This window comes from Chiloscyllium plagiosum, chromosome 7 (genome assembly GCF_004010195.1).
Source record: "Chiloscyllium plagiosum isolate BGI_BamShark_2017 chromosome 7, ASM401019v2, whole genome shotgun sequence".
NCBI lineage: Eukaryota > Metazoa > Chordata > Chondrichthyes > Orectolobiformes > Hemiscylliidae > Chiloscyllium > Chiloscyllium plagiosum.
Window position 1 is genome coordinate 12,189,679 of NC_057716.1, and position 21,882 is coordinate 12,211,560.

The window sequence follows — 21,882 nt, forward strand, 5'->3', positions numbered from 1 at the left end:
AATGGCTAGTTTTCCTTGTATTCCATGAGATCTAACCTTGCTAACCAGTCTCCCATGGGGAATTTTGTCAAACGCCTTACTGAAGTCCATATAGATCATGTCTATCGCTCATCCCTCATCAATCCTCTCTGTTACTTCTTCAAAAAACTCAGTCAGGTTTGTGAGACATTATTTCCCACATGTTGACTATCCCTAATCAGTCCTTGCCTTTCCAAATACATTTACACCCTGTCCCTCAGGATTTTCTCGAACAACTTGCCCACCACCGATGTCAGGCTCCCCAGTCTATAGTTCCCTGGCTTGTCCTTACCACCTTTCTTAAACCTCCAGTCTCCCGCCACTTCACCTGTGACTATCGATAATACAACTATCTCAACAAAGAGCCCAGCAATCACTTCTCTAGATTCCCACAGAGTTCAGGGGAACACCTGATCAGGTTCTGGGGATTTATTCACTTTTATGCATTTCAAGGCATCCAGCACTTCCTCCTCTGTAATATGGATATTTTGCAAGATGTCACCATGTTTCCCTACATTCCATATCTGCCATGTCCTTATCCACAGTAAATACTGATGCAAAATACTCGTTTAGTATCTGCCCCATCTCCTGTGGCTGCACACAAAGGCTGCCTTGCTGATCTTTGAGGGGCCCTATTCTCGCCCTAGTTACCCTTTTTTCCTTAATGTATTTATAAAAATCCTTTAGATTCTCCTTAACCCTATTTGCTAAAGCTATCTCATGTCTCATTTTTGCCCTCCAGATTTCCCTCTCAAGTATACTCCTACTGCCTTTATACCCTTCTAAGGATTCGGTTGATCTATCCTGTCTATACCTGATATATGCTTACTTCTTTTTCTTAACCAAACCCTCAACATCTCTAGTTATCCAGCATTCCCTATTCCTACCAGCCTTTCCTTTCACCCTAACAGGAATATACTTTACCAGCGAACATCTGCCCCCAATCAGCTTTTGAAAGTTCTTGCCTAATACAGTCAAAGTTAGCCTTCAGTTTAGAACTTCAACTTTTAAATCTGATCCATCCTTTTCCATCACTATTCTAAAACTAATTGAATTATGGTCGTTGGCCCCAAAATGCTCCCTCACTGACACCTCAGTCACCTGCCCTGCCTTATTTCCCAAGAGTAGGTCAGGTTTTGTGCCTTCTCTAATAGGTACATTCACATACTTAATCAGAAAATTTTCTTGTACACACTTAACAAATTCTTCTCCATCTAAACCCTTAACACTATAGCAGTCCCAGTCTATGTTTGAAAAGTTAAAATTCCCTACCATAACCACCCTATTATTCTTACAGATGACTGAGATCTCCTTACAAATTTGTTTCTCAATTTCCCCCTGACTATTAGGGGGTCTATAATACAATCCCAATAAGGTCTGCAATACAGGTTCAGAATGGGAGCCAGAATGGAAGTGGGCACCAGAGGCTATAAAGTGTAGAACTGAGGACAGGAATATGGAGCCGAGTCATGGGAGATAGAAAATGCATTGAGGGCAGGGACAAAACTTCAGAAAACTGAGGCATTGAGTGTGGGAGAAAAGCATGGAGAAATGTTCTTTAGTTCCGGTAGAATACACAAGTTTTTGTAGCAAACAGCTTTAAACTGAAATTCATGATGATGACTGAATATATTGTCACTTTTTGTTCATGATAATGAAATAGAGATAAAGTTAACTGTTTTAACCGTAAATAGGGAATTACTGTATAGAACTGACACTTGTATAACACATTAGGGATACAGTTCCATGTGATTGATGTCATTGTACACATACTCAGGAGCAATTATTAGAATAGAAGTGCGGTTAACCCTTTACGTCACACAACCTGATGCACAGGATTTAATTAAAGATGGGTGTAGGAGCCTGTATGTTTTCACCATGGCTTGTAGCAGAACTGTAACCACTGAGGATGATTGCATCCTACCTTTCCTTCATAGATTCTATCTCTTTTGCACTTGTAATGGGCTTTGTTGGTTAGCCTCCAGCAAATGTAAAGATGATAGGATGCTAGGGCAGTTCACAAAATGTAGTATGTGGCTTGCTCCTAACCTGTTGCCATTCACATTCTAAGGCATGCTCTTTTCCAAATACAATCACTGGTAGGGAATCGATGTCCTGAAGCAATTAGGTCATGTAAATGACTCTTGGTAAATAAATTTAAAGAAAACTTTAACACTTATCGCACCACCCTGGTTGACACATGTAACTTTAAGCAACTACAAGAAGTCCCAGGCACTTATAGAAGCAAAGCAAGAGCTAGAAGAAAGCCTCCAACAACTAAACAAGAAGCAGTTAGTTATCTTTTTTAAATAACATTGGTGTTTTTAACGCACTGCAGAGTTGGAATATCATGCTGCTCAACATATGTTCAACTGTGTAAAGTTGTGAAGACGTTACCGAATGGTCCAAATAAAACTGCTGGCAAATGCTGATTGGCATTATGATATGACTGCTCTCCATCTCTTCATACTTCCAGCAGACCTTCACTGCATGCGGGCTAATGGGCCCAACAAAATGCCACCTGGGCAGATTCACTGCAAATGCCAGCCTCGCCCATAAAGTCCTTGTAGCACTTAAACAATGAAAATATTAATTCTGATTTTGTGTTGAAAATGTCTAAGATTGGGAAATTACTGTTAACATATGTTAGAACTGTTCATTTCTAATGTAAGTTTTTGTGTGGTCAGACTTTGTGGTGTTATAAGTAATTTGGGGGAGGCCTTGGTGAAATGGCATTGGTGATGGACTTGTAATCCAGAGACCCGGAAATGTTCTGGGGACCTGGGTTTGAATGGAATTTAAATTCAATAAAAATTTGGAATTAAAAGTCCAATGAATACATCGTTGTAAAAACTCATCTGGTTAACTAGAGAACTTTAGAGAAGGAAAGTTATTGTCCTTTTCAAACAGCTAACAAGTGCCATGAAGCCTCATGGCATCAGCTTGATCATGACCAAGGCTGAATACTACATACTGCCTCCTACTCGAATGATGAATCAGTGCTTTTCTGTGTTGAGCACCACTTGGAGGAAATATCAGGGGTGATACTTTGGGTGAGAGGATTCAAAGTCCTTCACTAAAAGTGTCACCATGATTGACCAAGTTCTGAGCAGGTTCAGTCCCGAAGGTCAAAGGTGGTGAGGGAACCAATGAAAGGGAAAACATGGTTACCCTCATTCTCACCAAGCTGCATTAAACTGAGCTTGACAGTACAGTATGCATAATCATTGTACAATCCCTGTGAAGTCAAAGTCCTGTCTTCACATTGAGCATAGTTAGACACAAAAAAAACTGCAGATGCTGGAGTCCAAAATAGACAGGCAGGTGGCTGGAAGAATGCAGCAGGTCAGGCAGCATCAGGAGGCAGAAATGTCAACGCTTCGGGTGTAACCATTCTTCAGGATTTCAGGAGTCCTGAAGAAGGGTTACAACAAAATGCCTACTTCTCCACCCCCTGATGCTGCCTGGCCTGCTGTGTTCTTCCAGCCTCCTGCCTGTTTATTTCACATTGAGCATACCTTCCATTGTGTTGCACAACACTATCACTGAGCATGGGGAGGCAATGGCCTAGTGGTATTATCACTATGCCATTAATCCAGAGATCCAGGTAATGTTCTGAGGACCTGGGTTCAAATCCCACCATAGCAAATGATGGAATTTGAATTCAATAAATATCTGGAATTAAGAATCGAGTGACCACTATAAATCCATTGCCAATTGTTGGAAAAAACCATCTGGTTCACTAATGTCCTTTAGGTAAGGAAGTCTGCCATCTTTACCTGGACTGGCCTACATGTGACTCCAGACCCACAGCAATGTGGTTGACTCTCAACTGCCCTCTGGGCAAATTAGGAATGGGCAATAAATGCTGCCTAGCCAGAGACACCCTCATCCTGTTACAGAATAAAGAAAAGATCTAGCAACTCTATGAGATGCTATGAACCATCAACAGCAGTAGTATCATACTGCAAAATCATGTCCCAGGACATCCATTACCATTACCATTAAATCTTGGATTAACTCTGGTTCTTTGAAAAGTGCCAGATCGCATGTAAGGAACAATACCAGATATATCTAAACATCAAGTATCCGGATGGTGAAGCTACAGCACAGGATTACTATGTGCCAGGCAGCATGTCCAGCTACTGAAAGGCAGGATAAAGGCATTCCACAACCAGATCAGATTGCGGGCATTGTTAGGTCAGCATTTATTGTCCAACCGTAATTGGCAGTTGGGTATAAGCCAATTTGTTGTGCGCCTGGAGTCACATATAGGTTAGATCAGATGAGGATTTTCTTCCATATATGTTAGATCAGGTAAGGATTTCCTTCCATATCGGTTATTAGTGAACCAGTTGGTATTTTGCTTACAATGTACAACAATGGTTTCATGATCACATTAAACCTTTAATACCAGATTGTCACTGAACATGAATTTCACCATCTGGCAAGATGGGATTCGAAACCATGTCCCTAACACATTAGTCTGAGATTCTGGAATAGTAGTGCAAGGGCATTACCACTGTGCCAATGCCACTCCACAAGAACTAAGCTCTCTGCAGTCTGGCCACATCCAGCCATGAATAGTGATGGACAATTAACAACTCAATGGAGGTGGAGACTACACAATTATGCCACTCCTCAATGACGTGGTTCCCAACATTTCTGTGCAAAAGATAAGTCTTCAGTGAGAAGTTCCAAGCAGATGATCCATAACAGGTCTCTCTCTGGATGTCCTCAGCATCACAGATATCAATTTTCAGCCCATTTGATTCACTCCAAGAAGCAGCTGAAGGTACTAGATACTGCAAAGGCCCTGAGCCCTGACAGTATTGTAACAAAAGTGCTGAAGGCATGTACTCCAGACCTGACTCTACCTTTAGCCAAGTTGGCATCTACCAGACTATGTGGAGAATTACCCAAATATATCCTATACATGAAAAGCAGGACAGATCCACCTGGCAAGTTAATACTCTCAGCTCCTGACATCATTGCCGAGTATTGGTTCAATAATGAACAAAGGAGCTAAATTCCAGAGATGAGGCGAGAGTGATTGCCCTTGACATCAGTTTCACAGTTGACCAGGTAAGGATTCAAGGAGCCTCATAAAAACTAGAATCAATTGGAATCAATAGAAAGTCCTCAGTGGGCTCAAATTATAACTGGCACATAGAAAGATGGTCATAATTGTTGGAAATCAGTCATTTCAACTCTAGGACACCTCTGGAGCAGTCCTTCAAGGTAGTGTCCTAGGCCCAATCATCTTCAACTGCTTCATCACTGAACTTCCCTCAAATTCAGAAATGGGGATGTTCACTGAAGGTTGTACAAAGTTCAATACTATTTCCATCTCCTCAGATACTGAAGCAGACACAATGTTTAAATGCAGTAGGACCTGGATAATATCCATATTTGAGCTGACAAGTGGCAAGCAACATTTGTGCCACATGATGGCCATCCCCAAGAGAAAAGTATTTATCCACCATGCCTTGCCATCACTGACTCCTTCACAATCAATGTTTTGGGATTACCATTAATCAGAAATGAAACTAGACTAGCCACATCAGAGGTTAGGAATCCAGCAATATTTAATGCGCTTCCTGACTCCCTAAATTTTACAGATAATGAGCAAGGCAAAAGTCAGGAGTGTGACTTTTGTTGGGGACGAACCAGACTCACAGTTGGTGTGTTGCTTCCCAGGTGCCAGGGTCTGTAGTGTCTCGGATCGTACCTTTTAGGTCCGAAGGGAGAGGGTGACCAGCCCCAAGTCGTGGTCCATGTAGGTACCAATAACATAGATAGAAAGAGGGATAGGGATGTAAGGCAGGATTTCAGGGTTGAAACTGAGAGCTAGAACAAACAGAGTTGTTATCTCTGGTTCATTGCCCGGACCACGTGATAGCGAGGCAAGGAATAGGGAGAGATATCAGCTGAACACGTGGCTGCAAGGATGGTGCAGGAGGGAGGGTTTCAGGTACTTGGATAATTGGGGCTCATTCTCAGGAAGGTGGGACCTGTACAAACAGGACAGTCTTCATTTTAACCAGAGGGGTATTAATATCCTGGGTGGGAAATTTGCTGGCGCTATTTGGGTGGGTTTAAACTTGCTCAGCAGGGGCATGGGAACCTGAGGTGAAGTTGCAGAGCACAGGAGGATGAGAGTAGGGAGGACAGGGACAGGATTCAGGGTCACAGGAATATGCTGGCCGACAGTAAGCTGCTTTGAAGTGTGTCTACTTCAATGTCAGAAGTATCCGAAATAAGGTAGGTGAGCTCGCAGCATTGGTAGGTACCTGGGATCTCGATGTTGTGGCCATTTCGGAGACATGGGTAGAGCAGGGTGAGGAATGGATGTTGCAGGTTCCAGGGTTTAGATCTTTCATTAAGAACAGACAAGGTGGTAAAAGAGGGGGAGGTGTGGCCTTGTTAGTCAAGGATAGTATAACGGTGGCTGAAAGAACTTTTGACGAGGACTCGCCTACTAAGGCAGTGTGGGCTGAGGTTAGAAACAGGAGAGGAGAGGTGACACTGCTGGGAGTTTTTCATAGGCCTCTGCAGAGTTCTAGGGAGGTGGAGGAGAGGATTGGCAAACTTATTCTGGGTAGGAGCGAAAGGAACAGGATGGTCATTATGGGAGACTTTAACTTCCCCAACATTGACTGGAAATGCTATAACTCTAGTACATCGGATGGACTAGTTTTTGTCCAATGTGTACAGGAGGGCTTCCTGACACAGTATGTCGAAGAGCCGACAAGAGGGGAGGCCACACTGGATCTGGTGCTTCATAATGAACCAGGCCAGTTGTTTGATTTAGTTGTAAGTGAGCATTTTGGAGAGAGTGACCATAATTCAGATGGAAAGGGATAAGTACATGCCACAGGTCAAGAGTAATCAATGGGGAAAGGGCAATTATAATGCGATTAGGCAAGAATTAGGATGCATAGAATGGGGTAGCAAAATGCAGGGGATGCAGACAATGGAAATGTGGAGCTGGTTTAAGGAACAGATATTGCGTGTTCTTGATAGGTATGTCCCTGTCAGGGAGGAAGTGATAAGGTATGGGAACTGTGGTTTACTACAGAAATTGCATCTCTTGTTAAGCAGAAGAAGGAGGCTTTTGTGTTGATGAGACAAGATGATTCAGATGACACGATGGAGAGTTACAGATCAGCTAGGAAGGACTTAAAGAGAGAGTTAAGAAGAACAAAGAGAGGACACGAGCAGTCTTTAGCAAATAGAATAAAGGAGAACCCTAAAGCTTTCTGTAGGTATGTGAGGAATAAGAGGATGATTAGGGTAGGAATTGGGCCAGTCAAAGGCAGAAGTGAGAAGTTGAATGTGGATCCTGTAGAGATCGGAGAGGTGCTACTAAAGCTTTCTGTAGGTATGTGAGGAATAAGATGATTAGGGTAGGAATTGGGCCAGTCAAAGGCAGAAGTGAGAAGTTGAATGTGGATCCTGTAGAGATCGGAGAGGTGCTAAACGAACATTTCTCATTGGTTTTCACTCAGGAAAAGGAGAATATTTTAGAGGAGAAGAATGAGTTATGAGATATTAGACTAGAAAGGATCGAGGTTAGTTATGAACAGGGTTATCAATTCTAGAAGGAGTGAAAGTATTCAAGTCCCCTGGGCCGGATGGGATTTATCCAAGGATTCTCTGGGAAGCTAGGGAGGAGATAGCAGAGCCTTTGACTTTGATATTTGAGTCATCATTGTCTACAGGTTTAGTACCAGAGGACTGGAAGATTACCAATATTGTGCCTTGTTCAAGAAGTGCAGAGGGGTCTTGGAGTCCATGTACATAGATCCCTGAAAGTTGCCACCCAGGTTGATAGTGCTGTTAAGAAGACATACGGTGTGTTAGGTTTCATTGGTAGAGGGATTGAGTTCTGGAGCACAATATTATGGTGCAACTATACACCATAGTGCAGCCACACTTGGAGTATTGTGTACAGTTCTGGTCGCCATATTTCGGGAACGATGTGGAAGCATTGGAAAAGGTACAAAGGAGATTTACCAGGATGTTGCCTGGTCTGGAAGGAAGGTCTTAGAAGGTAAGGTTGAGACTCTTGGGTCTGTTCTCATTGGAAAGAAGAAGGCTAAGAGGGGATTTGATAGAGACATAAAAGATGATCAGAGGATTAGATAGGGTAGATAGTGGATGATGACGTCAGCTTGTACGAGGAGGCATAGCTACAAATTGAGGGGTGATAGATTTTAGACAGATGTCAGAGGCAGGTTCTTTACTCAGAGAGTGGTAAGGACGTGGAATGCCCTACCTGCCAATGTAGTTAACTCAGCCACATTAGGGAGATTTAAACAATCCTTGGATAAGCACATGGATGATGATGGGATAGTGTAGGAGGACGTGCTGAGAATAGTACACAGGTCGGTGCAACATCGAGAGCTGAAGGGCCTGTTCTGCACTATATTGTTCTATGCTCTATGTGATGGAATACTCTCCACTTGCTAGAATTAGTTCAGCTGCAACAAATCTCGATGAGTTTGACATCATGTAAGACAAAGTTTGATTCTCATCACAACCACAAATATGCATTTTCTCTACCATTGCCACTCTTTAGCAGCTGTATCTACCATCAGAACAACAGCATGTACTATTATCATTTAGGGTCCAGTCATTGCCACTTACTACTTAACTCACAATTTTATGCCTCATTTTTAGCATCTACTATTTGTTTTTTATTTGTTGTCCATAGAACGCAATAATGCTGCATGTTAGATGAAGGATTACTTCCAGCAGCAGGGAATTGCTAACTATCATCATTAGAACATGAGGCAAAATGCAAGTATAGTTAAAACAGTCCAGCTTTGGGAGATCGTTGCAAGGGTTTAGTGACTTTAATTTGAAGAGTGCACTTAAAAGGCACAAGAGTAAGTGCAATCAACTCATCTGAGCATTCATTAATCTTTAATACGCTGATACAAACAGCTGTTATGATTTTCTTTGTTTATCAGGGGCTATATTGTGACATTCGTCAACTTGTTCAATTCATCAAAGAGGCCCATGGGAATGTTTTTAGAAGGGTGGCACTAAGTGCTCTCCTTGATAGTGCAGACAAGGTAACACCAGGCAAGAAACCTGAAGAAACTGAAGAAAAAAAAGTGTCAGTCAGCAAAAGGTATGTGATAGTTACAGCTTCAGTTTGATTGATATTTTTATGACTGTGTGCTTCTTTAACTAATCATGCAATTATATTTTAAAGAGGCAAATTAAACAAATTCTTACTACATCTTGTTTTTGTGAGAGAGAAGCAGAGGAGGTGTTGTGCATCAGTACAGTGACATTGCATGTATAACTGAGTTACATGATCATTGTACTTCGTAATTCCCAGAGACTTCTTCTGTTGCTACTCTGCCCCATTAAAATCAGCATGTGGAGTAGCCGGTGTTGGGCTGGGGTGGACAAAATTAAAAATCACACAACACCAGGCTATAGTCCAACAGGTTTATTTGGAAGCACTAACTTTCGGAGCGCTGCACCTTCATCAGCCACCTGAATGGCAGAGGAGACTCAATGGGTTGAATGGCCTAATTTCTGCTCCTATGTCTTCTGGTCTTATTATCATGAGTATTAGTGAAGTAGAATATTACCCATTACTTTACAAATTTTACTTTGTGCTTGATTATTGGCATCATAATAATGTAATTGCATCTTAGATACTATATAAGAAGCAGCCTTTACCTATTCTCCTATTGGTATCCCTTGGCTGCTCACAGAACTGTGCATTTGAGTCCATTCACAAGTTGTGTTATGCAACTCAGCAGAAACTCTGGTTCAATTTTCTTATTAAATTCATTGACAAAGATTGTCAATGGCTTGAAACACAAGCATTAATTCTTCTGGGTCCTAACTAAAACTTGCCATCCAAATATTACCCATTTGTTCTAACTTAACCAAACCTCAATTAGTGCTAACATATTACCTTCAATTCCATGACCCCTAATATTTGTCTAACCTCTTGATTAGCACCTTCTCAGAAGATACAAAAGCTTAAACACATAAACCAACAGGTTCTTCCCCACTGCTATCAGAGTTCTGAATGGACATTTCAAATTTCAAATCTAATGTTAGATTAGATTAGATTACATTACAATGTGGAAACAGGCCCTTCGGCCCAACAAGTCCACACCGACCCGCCGAAGATGTTGATCTCGCTTTTTCTACACCTTCCTTGCAGCCGTAACTTTGTGTTCCTCACTCTGTTCAATCACCCTACGATCTTTGTGTCTTTGTATGGTATGATCTGCCTGTACAACACACCAAAACAAGTTCAGTGAAATAATAAATCCAACAAAATTAGTTATTTCTATGACATTCATTGGTTCCTCCTTACTGAACTGTTAGTGGCAACCTCAAAACAAAACTCAATAAATTTCTCAAGCAGAGATCCTTGTGGTACCCCACGATTTCAACCTAGTAATGTGCTCGTGGCACGTGTATCTGTAAGGTATCCATCGATCCGTGATCCATGCTGATATATTGCTTCCAGCCCCATTAGCCCTGATTTTGTGTTGTAACCTTTTGTGTGACATTGTGCTGAATAGGTTTTGAACGTCCGAATACATCGTGCCCTCAGTTTGTATTTGTGTGTGGTAATTTTGAGTTTGGTCGATTTGCAGAGTTGAAGGAGGATTAAGCACTGATAAAGCTCAGGCCTCAGCGGCACCAGATGAATGCCGAAGTCTTGTCTCCAGTCGTCCTCCTCAGACTCCAGAGCAGTGAGTGATATCGACTTGCTTACATTTCTTTCCTTATACCCCGCATACCAGAGCAGTATCCCAAAGGTAGAATGTTCCTTTCAGGTATTTCTAATGCTTTATTGCTTGCTCATATCCAATTTTCTTTTGTTCTTTTCATGTGAAAGAACATTCTATTATTTCACATATTTTCTCTCGGGTCATCGAGGTGAACCGCATTGAGACAGACTCTTTGACCCAACTTGCTCATGCCGCCCAGTTTTCACAATTAAACTAGTTCCATTGGCCTGCATTTGGTCCATATCGCTTCATACTTATCCCATCCATGTACCTGTCCAAATATTTCATACATGACAAAATTATACTCACCTCCACCACTACCTCTGGCAGTCCATTCTAGACACTCACCATCTTCTGTGTGAAACAAAATGGTTCTCTGGGCCCTTTTGTGTCTCTCCCCTCTCACGTTAAACCTATGTCTTCTAGTTTTAGGCTCCCTACAATGGTGAAATGCTGCTGGCTCTCTAACTTATGTTTGCCTCTCATGATTATATAGAGTTCTATAAGGTCACCCCTCAGTCTCCTACACTCCAGAGAAAAATGTCGCAGCCTATCCACTCTCTCCTTATAACTCAATTACAGAGTCATAAAGTCACAGAGATGTACAGCACAAAAACAGACCCTTCGGTCCAACTCGTCCATGCCAACCAGGTATCCCAACACAATCTAGTCCCACCTGCCAGTACCTGGCCTATATCCCTCCAAACCCTTCCTATTCATATACTCCTCCAGATACCTTTTAAATGTTGCAATTGTACTAGCCTCCACCACTTCCTCTGGCAGCTCATCCCAACCACCCTCTGCGTGAAAAAGTTGCCCCTTAGGTCTCTTTTATATCTTTCCCGTCTCACCCTAACCTATGTCTTCTCGTTCTGGACTCTCCCACCTCAGGGAAAAAACATTAACTATTTATCCTATTCATGCCCCTCATGATTTTATAAACCTCTATAAGGTCATCCCTCAGCCTCCGACGCTCCAGGGAAAACAGCCCCAGCCTATTCAACCTCTCCCTATAGCTCAAATCCTCCAACCCTGGCAACATCCTTGTAAATTATTTTCTGAACCCTTTCAAGTTTCACAACATCTTTCCAATAGGAAGGAGACCAGAATTGCATGCAATACTCCAACAGTGGCCGAACCAATGTCCTGTAGAGCCGCAACATGACCTCCCAACTGCTGTACTCAATATTCTGACCAATAAAGGAAAGCAAACAAAATGCCTTCTTCACTATCCTATCTACCTGTGACTCCACTTTCAAGGAGCTATGAACCTTTACTCCAAGGTCTCTTTGTTCAGCAACACTCCCTAGGACCTTATCATTAAGTGTATAAGTCCTGCTAAGATTTGCTTTCCCAAAATGCAGCACCTCGCATTTATCTAAATTAAACTCCATCTGCCACTTCTCAGCTCATTGGCCCATCTCATCAATATCCTGTTGTAATCTGAATTAACCTTTTTCGCTGTCCATTACACGTCCAATTTTGGGTTCCTCTGCAAACTTACTAACTACATCTCTTATGCTCACATCCAAATCATTTATACAAATGATGAAAAGTAGTGGACCCAGCACCGATCCTTGTGGCACTCCACTGGTCACAGGCTTCCAGTCTGAAAAACAGCCCTCCACCACCACCCTCTGTCTTCTACCTTTGATCCAGTTCTGTATCCAAATGGCTAGTTCTCCCTGTATTCCATGAGATCTAACCTTGCTAAGCAGTCTCCCATGGGGAACCTTGTCAAACGCCTTGCTAAAGTCCATTTAGATCACATCTACCACTCTGCCCTCATCAAGCCTCTTTGTTACTTCTTCAAAAAACTCAATCAAGTTTGCACGTTCTCCCCGTGTCTGCGTGGGTTTCCTCCGGGTGCTCCGGTTTCCTCCCACAGTCCAAAGATGTGCAGGTCAGGTGAATTGGCCATGCTAAATTGCCCGTAGTGTTAGGTAAGGGGTAAATGTAGGGGTATGGGTGGGTTACGCTTCGGCGGGTCGGTGTGGACTTGTTGGGCCGAAGGGCCTGTTTCCACACTGTAAGTAATCTAAGTTGTGAGACATGATTTCCCACGCATAAAGCCATGTTGACTATCCCTGATCAGTCCTTGCCTTTCCAAATAAATGTGCATCCTGACCGTCAGGATTCCCTCCAACAACTTGCCCACCATGTCAAACTCACTCATCTATTCTTCCCTAGTTTTTCCTTACCTCTTTTCTTAAACAGTGGCACCACGTTAGCCAACCTCCAGTCTTCCGGCACCTCACCTGTGACTATCAATAATGCAAATGTCTCAGCAAGGAGCCCAGCAATCACTTCCCTAGCTTGCCACAAAGTTCTAGGGTACACCTATCAGGTCCTGGGGATTTATCCATCTTTAGCCATTTCAAGACATCCAGCACTTCCTCCTCTGTAATATGGACATTTTTCAGGATGTCACCAACTATTTCCCTACATTCTATATCTGCCATGTCGTTTTCCACAGTAAATACTGATGCAAAATACTCATTTAGTATCTCCCCCATCTCCTGTGGCTCCACACAAAGGCCTTCTTGTTGATCTTTGAGGGGCCCTATTCTCTCCCTAGTTACCCTTTTGTCCTTATGTATTTGTAAAAACCCTTTGGATTCTCCTTAACTCTATTTGCCAAAGCTATCTCATGTCCCCTTTTTGCCTCCTGATTTCCTTCTTAAGTATACTCCTACTTCCTTTATACTCTCCTAAGGATTCACTCGATCTCTCCTGTCTATACCTGACATATGCTTCCTTCTAACCAAAACCTCAATTTCTTTAGTCATTCAGCATTCCCTATACCTACCAGCCTTTCCTTTCACCCTAACAGGAATATACTTTCTCTGGACTTTCATTATCTCATTTCTGAAGGCTTCCCATTTTCCAGCCGTCCCTTTACCTGCGAACATCTGCACCCAATCAGCTTTTGAAAGTTCTTGCCTAATACCGTCAAAATTGGCCTTTCTCCAATTTAGAACTTCAACTTTTAGATCTGGTCCAGCCTTTTCCATCACTATTTTAAACCTAATAGAATTATGGTCGCTGCCCCCAAAGTGCTCCCCCACTGACACCTCAGTCACCTGCCCTGCCTTATTTCCCAAGAATAGGTCAAGTTTTGCACCTTCTCTAGGTAGGTACATCCACATATTGAATCAAAATATTTTCTTGTACACATTTAACAAATTCCTCTCCATCTAAGCCATTAAAACTATGCAGTCCCAGTCTATGTTTGGAAAGTTAAAATCCCCTACCATAACCACCCTATTATTCCTACAGATAATTGAAATCCCCTTACAAATTTGTTTCTGAATTTCCCTCTGACTATTAGGGGGTCTATAATACAATCCCAATAAGGTGATTATCCCTTTCTTATTTCTCAGTTCCACCCAAATAATTTCCCTGGACATATTTCCAAGCATGGTTAGATTGGTGCTGGAAAAGCACAACAGGTCAGGCAGCATCTGAAGAGCAGGAAGATCAACATTTCGGGCAAAAGCTCTTCATAAAGAATGAGGCAGGGAGCCTTCAGGGTGGAGAGATATTCCCAGACATATCCTCCCTCAGTACAGTTGTAATGCTATCCCTTATCAAAAACATCACTCCCCCTCTTCTCGTCCCTTTCTATTCTTCCTATAGCATTTGTATCCTGGAACATTAAGCTGCCAGTCCTGTCCATCCCTGAGCCATGTTTCTGTAATCGCTATGATATCCCAGTCCCATGTTCCTAACCATGCCCTGAGTTCATCTGCCTTCCCTGTTCGGCCTCTTGATTTGAAATAAATGCAGTTTATCAGTCCGACCTTGTACTCTGCTTTGTCCCTGCCTACCCTAACTGTTTGACTCACCTTTGTTCTCAACTGTACCAGTCTCAGATTGAAATCTTTCCTCATTATCTCCATGGGTTCCCCCCCCACCCCCACAATCTTACTGGTTTAAATCTTCCCAAGCATCTCTAGCAAATCTCCCTGCCAGTATATTATTTCCCTTCCAATTTAGGTATAATCTGTCCTTCTTGTATAGGTCACTTCTACCCCAAAAGATATTCAAATGATCCAAAAATGTGAATCCTTCTCCCATACACCAGCTCCTCAGCCATGCATTCATCTGCTCTATCCTCCTATTCCTGCCCTCACTAGCTCATAGCATTGGGAGTAATCCAGATACTACTACTCTTGAGGACCTTCTTTTTAAATTCCGACCTAACTGTCTGTAATCTCCCTTCAGAATCTCAACCTTTTCCCTTCCTATGTCATTGGTTCCAATGTGTACAATGACCTTCTGCTGGCCCCTCTCCCCCTTGAGAACATTCTGCACCCTCTCTGAGACATCCTTGATCCTGGCACCGGGGAAGCAACACACCATTCTGCTTTTTCACTGCTGGCCACAGAAATGTCTGTCTGTACCTTGGGTTAGAGAGTCCCCTAACACAATCAATCACTTGGAACCCGACGTACCTCTCATTACATTAGAGCCAGTCTCAATACCAGAAACTTGGCTGTTCGTGCTACATTCCCCTGAGAATCCATCATGCCCTACATTTTCCAAAACAGCGTACCTGTTTGAAATGGGGATAGCCACAGAAGACTCATGCACTATCTGCCTGCCTCTCTTACCTTTCCTGGAGTTAAACCATCTATGTGACTGTATCTGTGATTTTCCCCCTTCCTATAACTGCCATCCATCACACCCCCTTGGTCTTGTTAATTCCTCATTGCCTCTAACTGCCTCTCCAACTGATCCATTTGGTCTGATAGGATTTGCAACCAATGGCATTTATTGCAGATATAATCCTCAGTAACTCGTAAACTCTCCCTGAACCCCCGCACCTGACAAGAAGAGCATATCACTCTACTAAAGGCCACTTTTCTTCTTTCAATATAAGACCCAGAAAATATTCCTCTACAAAACACTGCTCCAGGTTAAATTAATACTTATGGCTTATATTTTAAGTTTAATCAAGAGACATAGCTCAATAAAATTCTTTCAGTCCGGGTAGCATCCTAGTAAATCTTTTTTCCACTCTTTCTAGTTTAGTGATATCAATATCAATAACATCTGCAGGAGTGAGATTTATACAAGATGTATGCTGCACTGTATCTGAATAAAAGTTTTGCTTTATTTTTATATTTGCATTTGGCTTAAAAAGCATGGTTGTTGAGGTAAATGATCACTCATGTAATAATGTTTGGTTTGACTTAATAATATGTGAAAATTGGGGGTGTTGTTGATAGTGAGGAGGATGGTGTCAGATTACAGCCTAATATCGATCAGCTGGTAAATTTGGTATAGCGAGGGCAGATGGAATGTAATCCTGATAAGTGTGAGATGATGCATTTTGGGAGGTCTAATAAGGGAAGGATTTGCACAGTGAGCAGTGTACTGAGGAACAAAAGGACTTTGCTGTACGAGTCCGTAGATCCCTGAAGGTGTCAGCACAGGTAGACAGGATAGTGAAGATGGCTTTTGGGATGTTTGTTTTCGTTAGCAGGTATATGGAATACAGAAACAAGAATATCTTGTTACAAATTTATGAAACACTGGTTCGGCAACTGATGAAATACTGAGTGCTGTTCTGTTCGCCACACTGTCAGAAGGTTGTTGCCTGGCTTGAGAAGTCTCCATAATTAGGAGAGACTGCATGGTCTGGGTTTGTTTTCCTTAGGGCAGAGGAGGCTGAGCGGGTATCTGATTGAGATGGACAAAGTTATGAAAGGCATAGACAGAGTAGATCATGAGAATCTCTTCCCATGGCATGCTTGTCTACGACCAGAGGGCACAAGGTTAAGGTGAGGGGTCCATGGTTTAGAAAAGATCTGAGAAAATATAATTTTACCCAATGGGTGGTAGATATATGGGAATGTGCTGCCTGAGAGGATGGCAGAGGATGCTACCCTCACAGCATTTAAGAAGCATCTGGATGAACACTTAAAATGTCAGGCTATGAACTAAGTGCAGGTAAATGGGATTAGTGTGTTTGCTGTTTGTTGGTCGGTGTCAATATGGTGGGCCAAAAGGCCTATTTCTATGTTGTATGAGTCCACGACTCTAATAACTATTTAAATATGACTATAACTGTTGAAGTGCACTTTGCCAGCAACCTGTCTATGAGAGGTACTGTAAAGTCTGTAGACTTCACCTGGAGGTCTGAAGCCATGCCTTCTACCTGTAATAATAGAAGAAATTATTCTGAGGATGGTTCATGTGTGGAATGAACATCCCAAAGAAGTGGTGGATGTGGGTATAACATTTAAAAGACATTTGGACAAGTGTATGATTAGGAATGTTTTGGAGGGATATGGGCCAGGAGGTGGGACTAGGTTGGAATTATGTTCAGCATGAACTGGTTGGTCTAAAAGATCTGTTTCCTTGCTGTATGACTATGACTATGACTCTACAACTCTGAATACAGCTGGAATGTAATTTAAGGGATCGAATGAGATACATTAGGAAAGAAAACTGATGGAATGAGCTATACAGCTCATATTTTTATGTTCATACCTAAAAAAAGTGGTAAAAAAGTTAAAGAAACAATGCAAGTTTTATTTGTTGATCTTTGACATAACTAAACAATAATGTTGCTGTTAGTATTACAATTGTTTTATGTTGAACTCACTCATTCCTCAGCTATACTTGTATCTATTATAATTAGCAAAATATTTATTTTTAGATCAATTCCTCTGCAAACCCCTTGTTTAGTCTATAAGTTTGAATCCTCCATTATGTCTTAGACCTCCTTGATTATTGATATAAAGAAATGTAACTTTCTTTTTTATTGTTACTATCGCATTATAGTATACATCAACATGCATTCCCCATGTTCTTTCATACATACAAATAAGATACTAACTTAAGTGATCAGTGGCATTATTTACCACACCGAGCTTAAATCTAACAATTCAATGATCACAGTTTCCCAGATGTTTGCCTTCACATGAAGAACAAATATCTAATTAAATTCATATATTGTATTACATCAAATAACTAATCATTAATGCTCTCCCAACCAGATGAATTAAAAAAAAACAAGCATAACAACTCATTTGTTATTAACAAATAATTCATTTTTTGGCTCCCACTGAACTTCAGACAACGTTGCTCTGTAAAATTAAGTCAGAAATCATGAATTATAAGCAAGAGAAGGCCATTCAGCCCCTGCAGACCATGGCTGATCAGATTGTGGTCTTAACTTCACATCCCTGCCTCCCCCAATAACCAACAAAAAGTGCTGAAAGCATTTGATTTGTTAAATTTCTCTTCAAATTTGAATTATCCTTTTACACTTGCTGCTTTGGAAGCCTAACACAAAGGTGAAGAACCAGCTTTGGATCAAAGCTGCATGAAAATTGTTTGTCTATCTTGATGACCAGTATCTTCCTTTTCTGCTGCAGATACATGCTCTTTCAGAAAATAAAGCTCTTCCTATTTTTCCTCCTGTCTTTCCTGATCAGTTATTTTTTCAGAGTCTGCCAACCCTCACTCACCTGAAATTTATTCCCACTATCTAACTTCCAATGGTTCTTAAAATATCTCATTTCTTTGTAGCATCATAATCTCATATTTCAGCATCTTGTTCATTGTAACTTTTGGTATGAGCATAAAAGATTTCAAAGAATAGCATTAAGAATAAATGTCACTAATGTTTTAAAGCTAAATATTGAGGTGCTTGGAGAAATGGTAGAGTCATGAGAAGAAATATTAGGCAAGGTGACTGAGTAGTGACTCCAGATTTTCCATGGTTTTTCCTGCTTTTTGGGTTCTCTTTAAAACATTCCAACAGGAGCTAAAGCATTTGCTTCTTTTAAGTAGTCCCAGCTAACTTAAGTGAGATTGGGTTCCCTACAGTGTGGAAACAGGCCCTTCGGCCCAACAAGTCCACACCGACCCTCCAAAGAGTAACCCACCCAGACCTATTTCCCTCTGACTAATACACATAACACCATGGGCAATTTATCATGGCCAATTCAACTGGCCTGCACATCTTTGGACTGTGGGAGGAAACCGGAGCACCCGGAGGAAACCCACGCAGACACGGGGAGAATGTGCAAACTCCACACAGACAGTCACCCGAGACTGGAATCGAACCTGGGTCCCTGATGCTGTGAGGCAGCAGTGCTAACCACTGACACCATGCCGCCCTGTGATGATTTCACATAAACTGGTCCCAGTCTTGAAGAGAGTAATCACTTAGCAGCACATTCAGCCTGTATCTCTGTGATCAATTCTGAGGTCGATCAAACTAAGCCCTCGAGCTATCATAAATCAAAGTGTTTTCCATGATTGAGTTGTTTGCATGCAATGCACTTTGGTGAACTAAAAGGTTCTACCATTTAAATGGACTGACCTCTTGCATGACATTAAATGTAGTGATGTTGATGGAGCATTTGCTAATAGACTATTGTCTATGCTTTTTTAAAAAATTAATGCAGTGAAGAACAAATTCCAGGAGCTCTTTTGGGTCGAAAAGACTTTTGGCGCAAAATGTTTAAGTCTCAAAGTGCTGCGAGCGACACAAGCAGCCAATCTGAGCAAGACACCTCTGAATGCACAACGGCTCATTCTGGAACCACCACAGACAGACGCTCACGGTCACGGTCTAGAAGAATTTCTCTGAGAAAAAAACTCAAACTTCCCTTAGGTAAGTTCTCAGTGGCTCTCAGACACATGGTGACAAGTATACAATGGGACAAGGCTCGTACTGCTCTAAGTGTATAAAGCATAAGTCATCAAAATTGGTTGGGAGAAAAATAGTTCATGATATTAAAATTCAGCCATAAGAAAGTTTGTAATAAAAGACCAGTTTCAACCAAAGCAAACACCCGTTCCTGTGCATTAAATGTATTACAGAATCACAGAATGGTAAGGATGAGATTGCAGAATATTTGAGAGTGCCTGGTAAAATAAGGCAGAGTCAGCAAGGGGAGGTCATGCCTGACAACACCTGTTCTGATTCTTTGAGGAGGTAATGAGCAGTTAGACAAAGGAGAGCCAGTGGACATGATTGATTTGAAATTGCAGAAGGCCCTGGCTGCTAAATAAGATAAACGTCCATGGTGTTAGAGGCATCATACTGACGTGGATCGAGGATTGTCTGACTGGCAAAAGGCAGAGAGTGGTGATAAGGGAGGCATTTTCAGGATGGCTGCTGATGATTAGTGGAGTTCTGCAGGGGTCAGTGTTGGGACCACAAAATATAGCAGCAGAATTAGGACATGCCTCCGATAGAGTCTGTTCCACCATTCGATCATGGCTGACACGTTTCTCAAACCCATTCTCCTGCCTTCTCCCTGTAATTTTTGATCCCCTTACTATTCAAGATTGAACCTATCTCTGTCTTAAACACACTAAATGACTTGGCTTCCACAGCCTTCTGTAACAATATGTTTCACAGCTTATTCACCCTCTGGCTAAAGAAATTTCTCTTCATCTCAGTTCTAAAGGGTCAACCTTTCACTCTGAGGCTGTAACCTCAGTTCCCTGTCTCTCCTACTAGTGGATCTTCCTCACATCTCCTCTATCCAGACTTCTTGGTATGCTGCAAGTTTCAATGAGCTTCCTTCTAATCCTTCTAAATTCCATCAAGTATAGACCCAGAGTTCTCAATCGCTCCTCACATAACAGGCCCTTCATTTCCAGAATCATTCTTGTAAACCTCTTCTGGACCCCCTCCAAGACCATCATATCTTTCTTTAGATACGGGGCCAAACACTGCTCACAATATTCCATGTGCAGTCTGACTAGAGCCTTATACAGCCTCAGCAGTACATCTCTGCTGTTGTATTCTAGCCTTCTTCAAACGAATGCTAACATAGCATTTGTTGTCCTAACTTCCTACTGAACCTGCATGTTAAACTTCAGAAAATCCTGAATTAAATCTCCCAGGTCCCTTGTGCCTCAGATTTCAAAAATCTTTCCTCATTTAGAAAATAGGCTTTATTTTTCTGACTTGCCTACCACCCATCTTGTGGTCATCACCCATTCTTCTCTGATTGCACTTTCTTAAGCTGTGCACTGTGATCACATGTATCTGGAAATGTGTTATCCCACATAATTCTCAGCCTTACAGACGCACTGCTATATCAACAGCCAACACTCAACCTCCAAAACCCAGCACTGAAGCTGGTCAGGCTGATGGTATTTCTTGCTGATGTGATCATCTAGACTAGCACAAATATCTTAGAAATCCCACATACTGCAGGCTGTGGGACACACAGGACTGAGCTCCCCTGCCATAACTTTAGTCAAAATAGTCTTATCCTAAATTTGCACAGAGTAGAAAATTAATAACGTTTTTAAGGTTCCTTTGTTAAAAAAGAGGAGTAGCTGGAATTCTTACCTATCTTGACCACAGCTTTAAAGTGAACAAAACAAATTACCCACTACCTGCTAATCAGCTAATTACTCGGTGCTGACATCACTTCTGTTTTTAAGCAAGTCAAATGTAGATCAAACTCCTGATGGATATCTGTCTATGCAAGGCATCGTTACAAAAATTGATGATCATTGTCAGGCTTGCCATTACGAGATGAGATGAGCTGTATAACTCCACATTTATTAATCAAATTAAAGTCCCCTTAGGTGTCAGGGTGGGAATTGAACCCTAATTCCCAGAGTATTCTGAATTACTAGTCCGGTGATGTTATTAATATTCCATCATCTCCATCTTGCTTAGAATAACTGTAGAATAGAATAAGAATTTGCTTTATTGTCACATATACTCAAGTGGGTAAAGTGAAAAGTTTATACGTCACCACTAACCACGCCATCTTAGGTACAAAGGTACCTTGGTACAGCTCCTCCTGTTATAAGATGAGTTACAGTGTAACAATGTCACCAACACATGGCGCCATCTCAGGTCCAGAGTACCTAGGTACAATCCTTAGTTACAGAGTAGAGAAGAGGAAAACAAAATTGCATTACAGCCATACACAGTATAATCATAGGTCAGAAAAACAAGAAGCAAAGTTAAAAAGACAAACATCTCAGTCTATCTCCAAGGGCACTCTACAGCAAATTAGCGCCGGGGTTCTCCATGTGGTTGTCCACTGGCTGCCATCAAGGTCCACACCAGGCTGCTGCCCCT

At 41.8% G+C, this 21,882-nt stretch overlaps 1 protein-coding gene across 1 annotated transcript in view; it reads left to right on the forward strand.

The window, feature by feature from the left end:
- The window catches only part of LOC122551900 (protein unc-80 homolog), a 284,010-nt gene that overhangs the window by 97,793 nt on the left and 164,335 nt on the right, over nt 1-21,882 (forward strand). Inside the window, exons 18-20 of the mRNA XM_043694468.1 lie at nt 8,997-9,160; nt 10,662-10,760; nt 19,229-19,437. Of these exons, the coding sequence (XP_043550403.1) occupies nt 8,997-9,160; nt 10,662-10,760; nt 19,229-19,437 (472 nt within the window). The remainder of the gene's footprint in view (nt 1-8,996; nt 9,161-10,661; nt 10,761-19,228; nt 19,438-21,882) is intronic.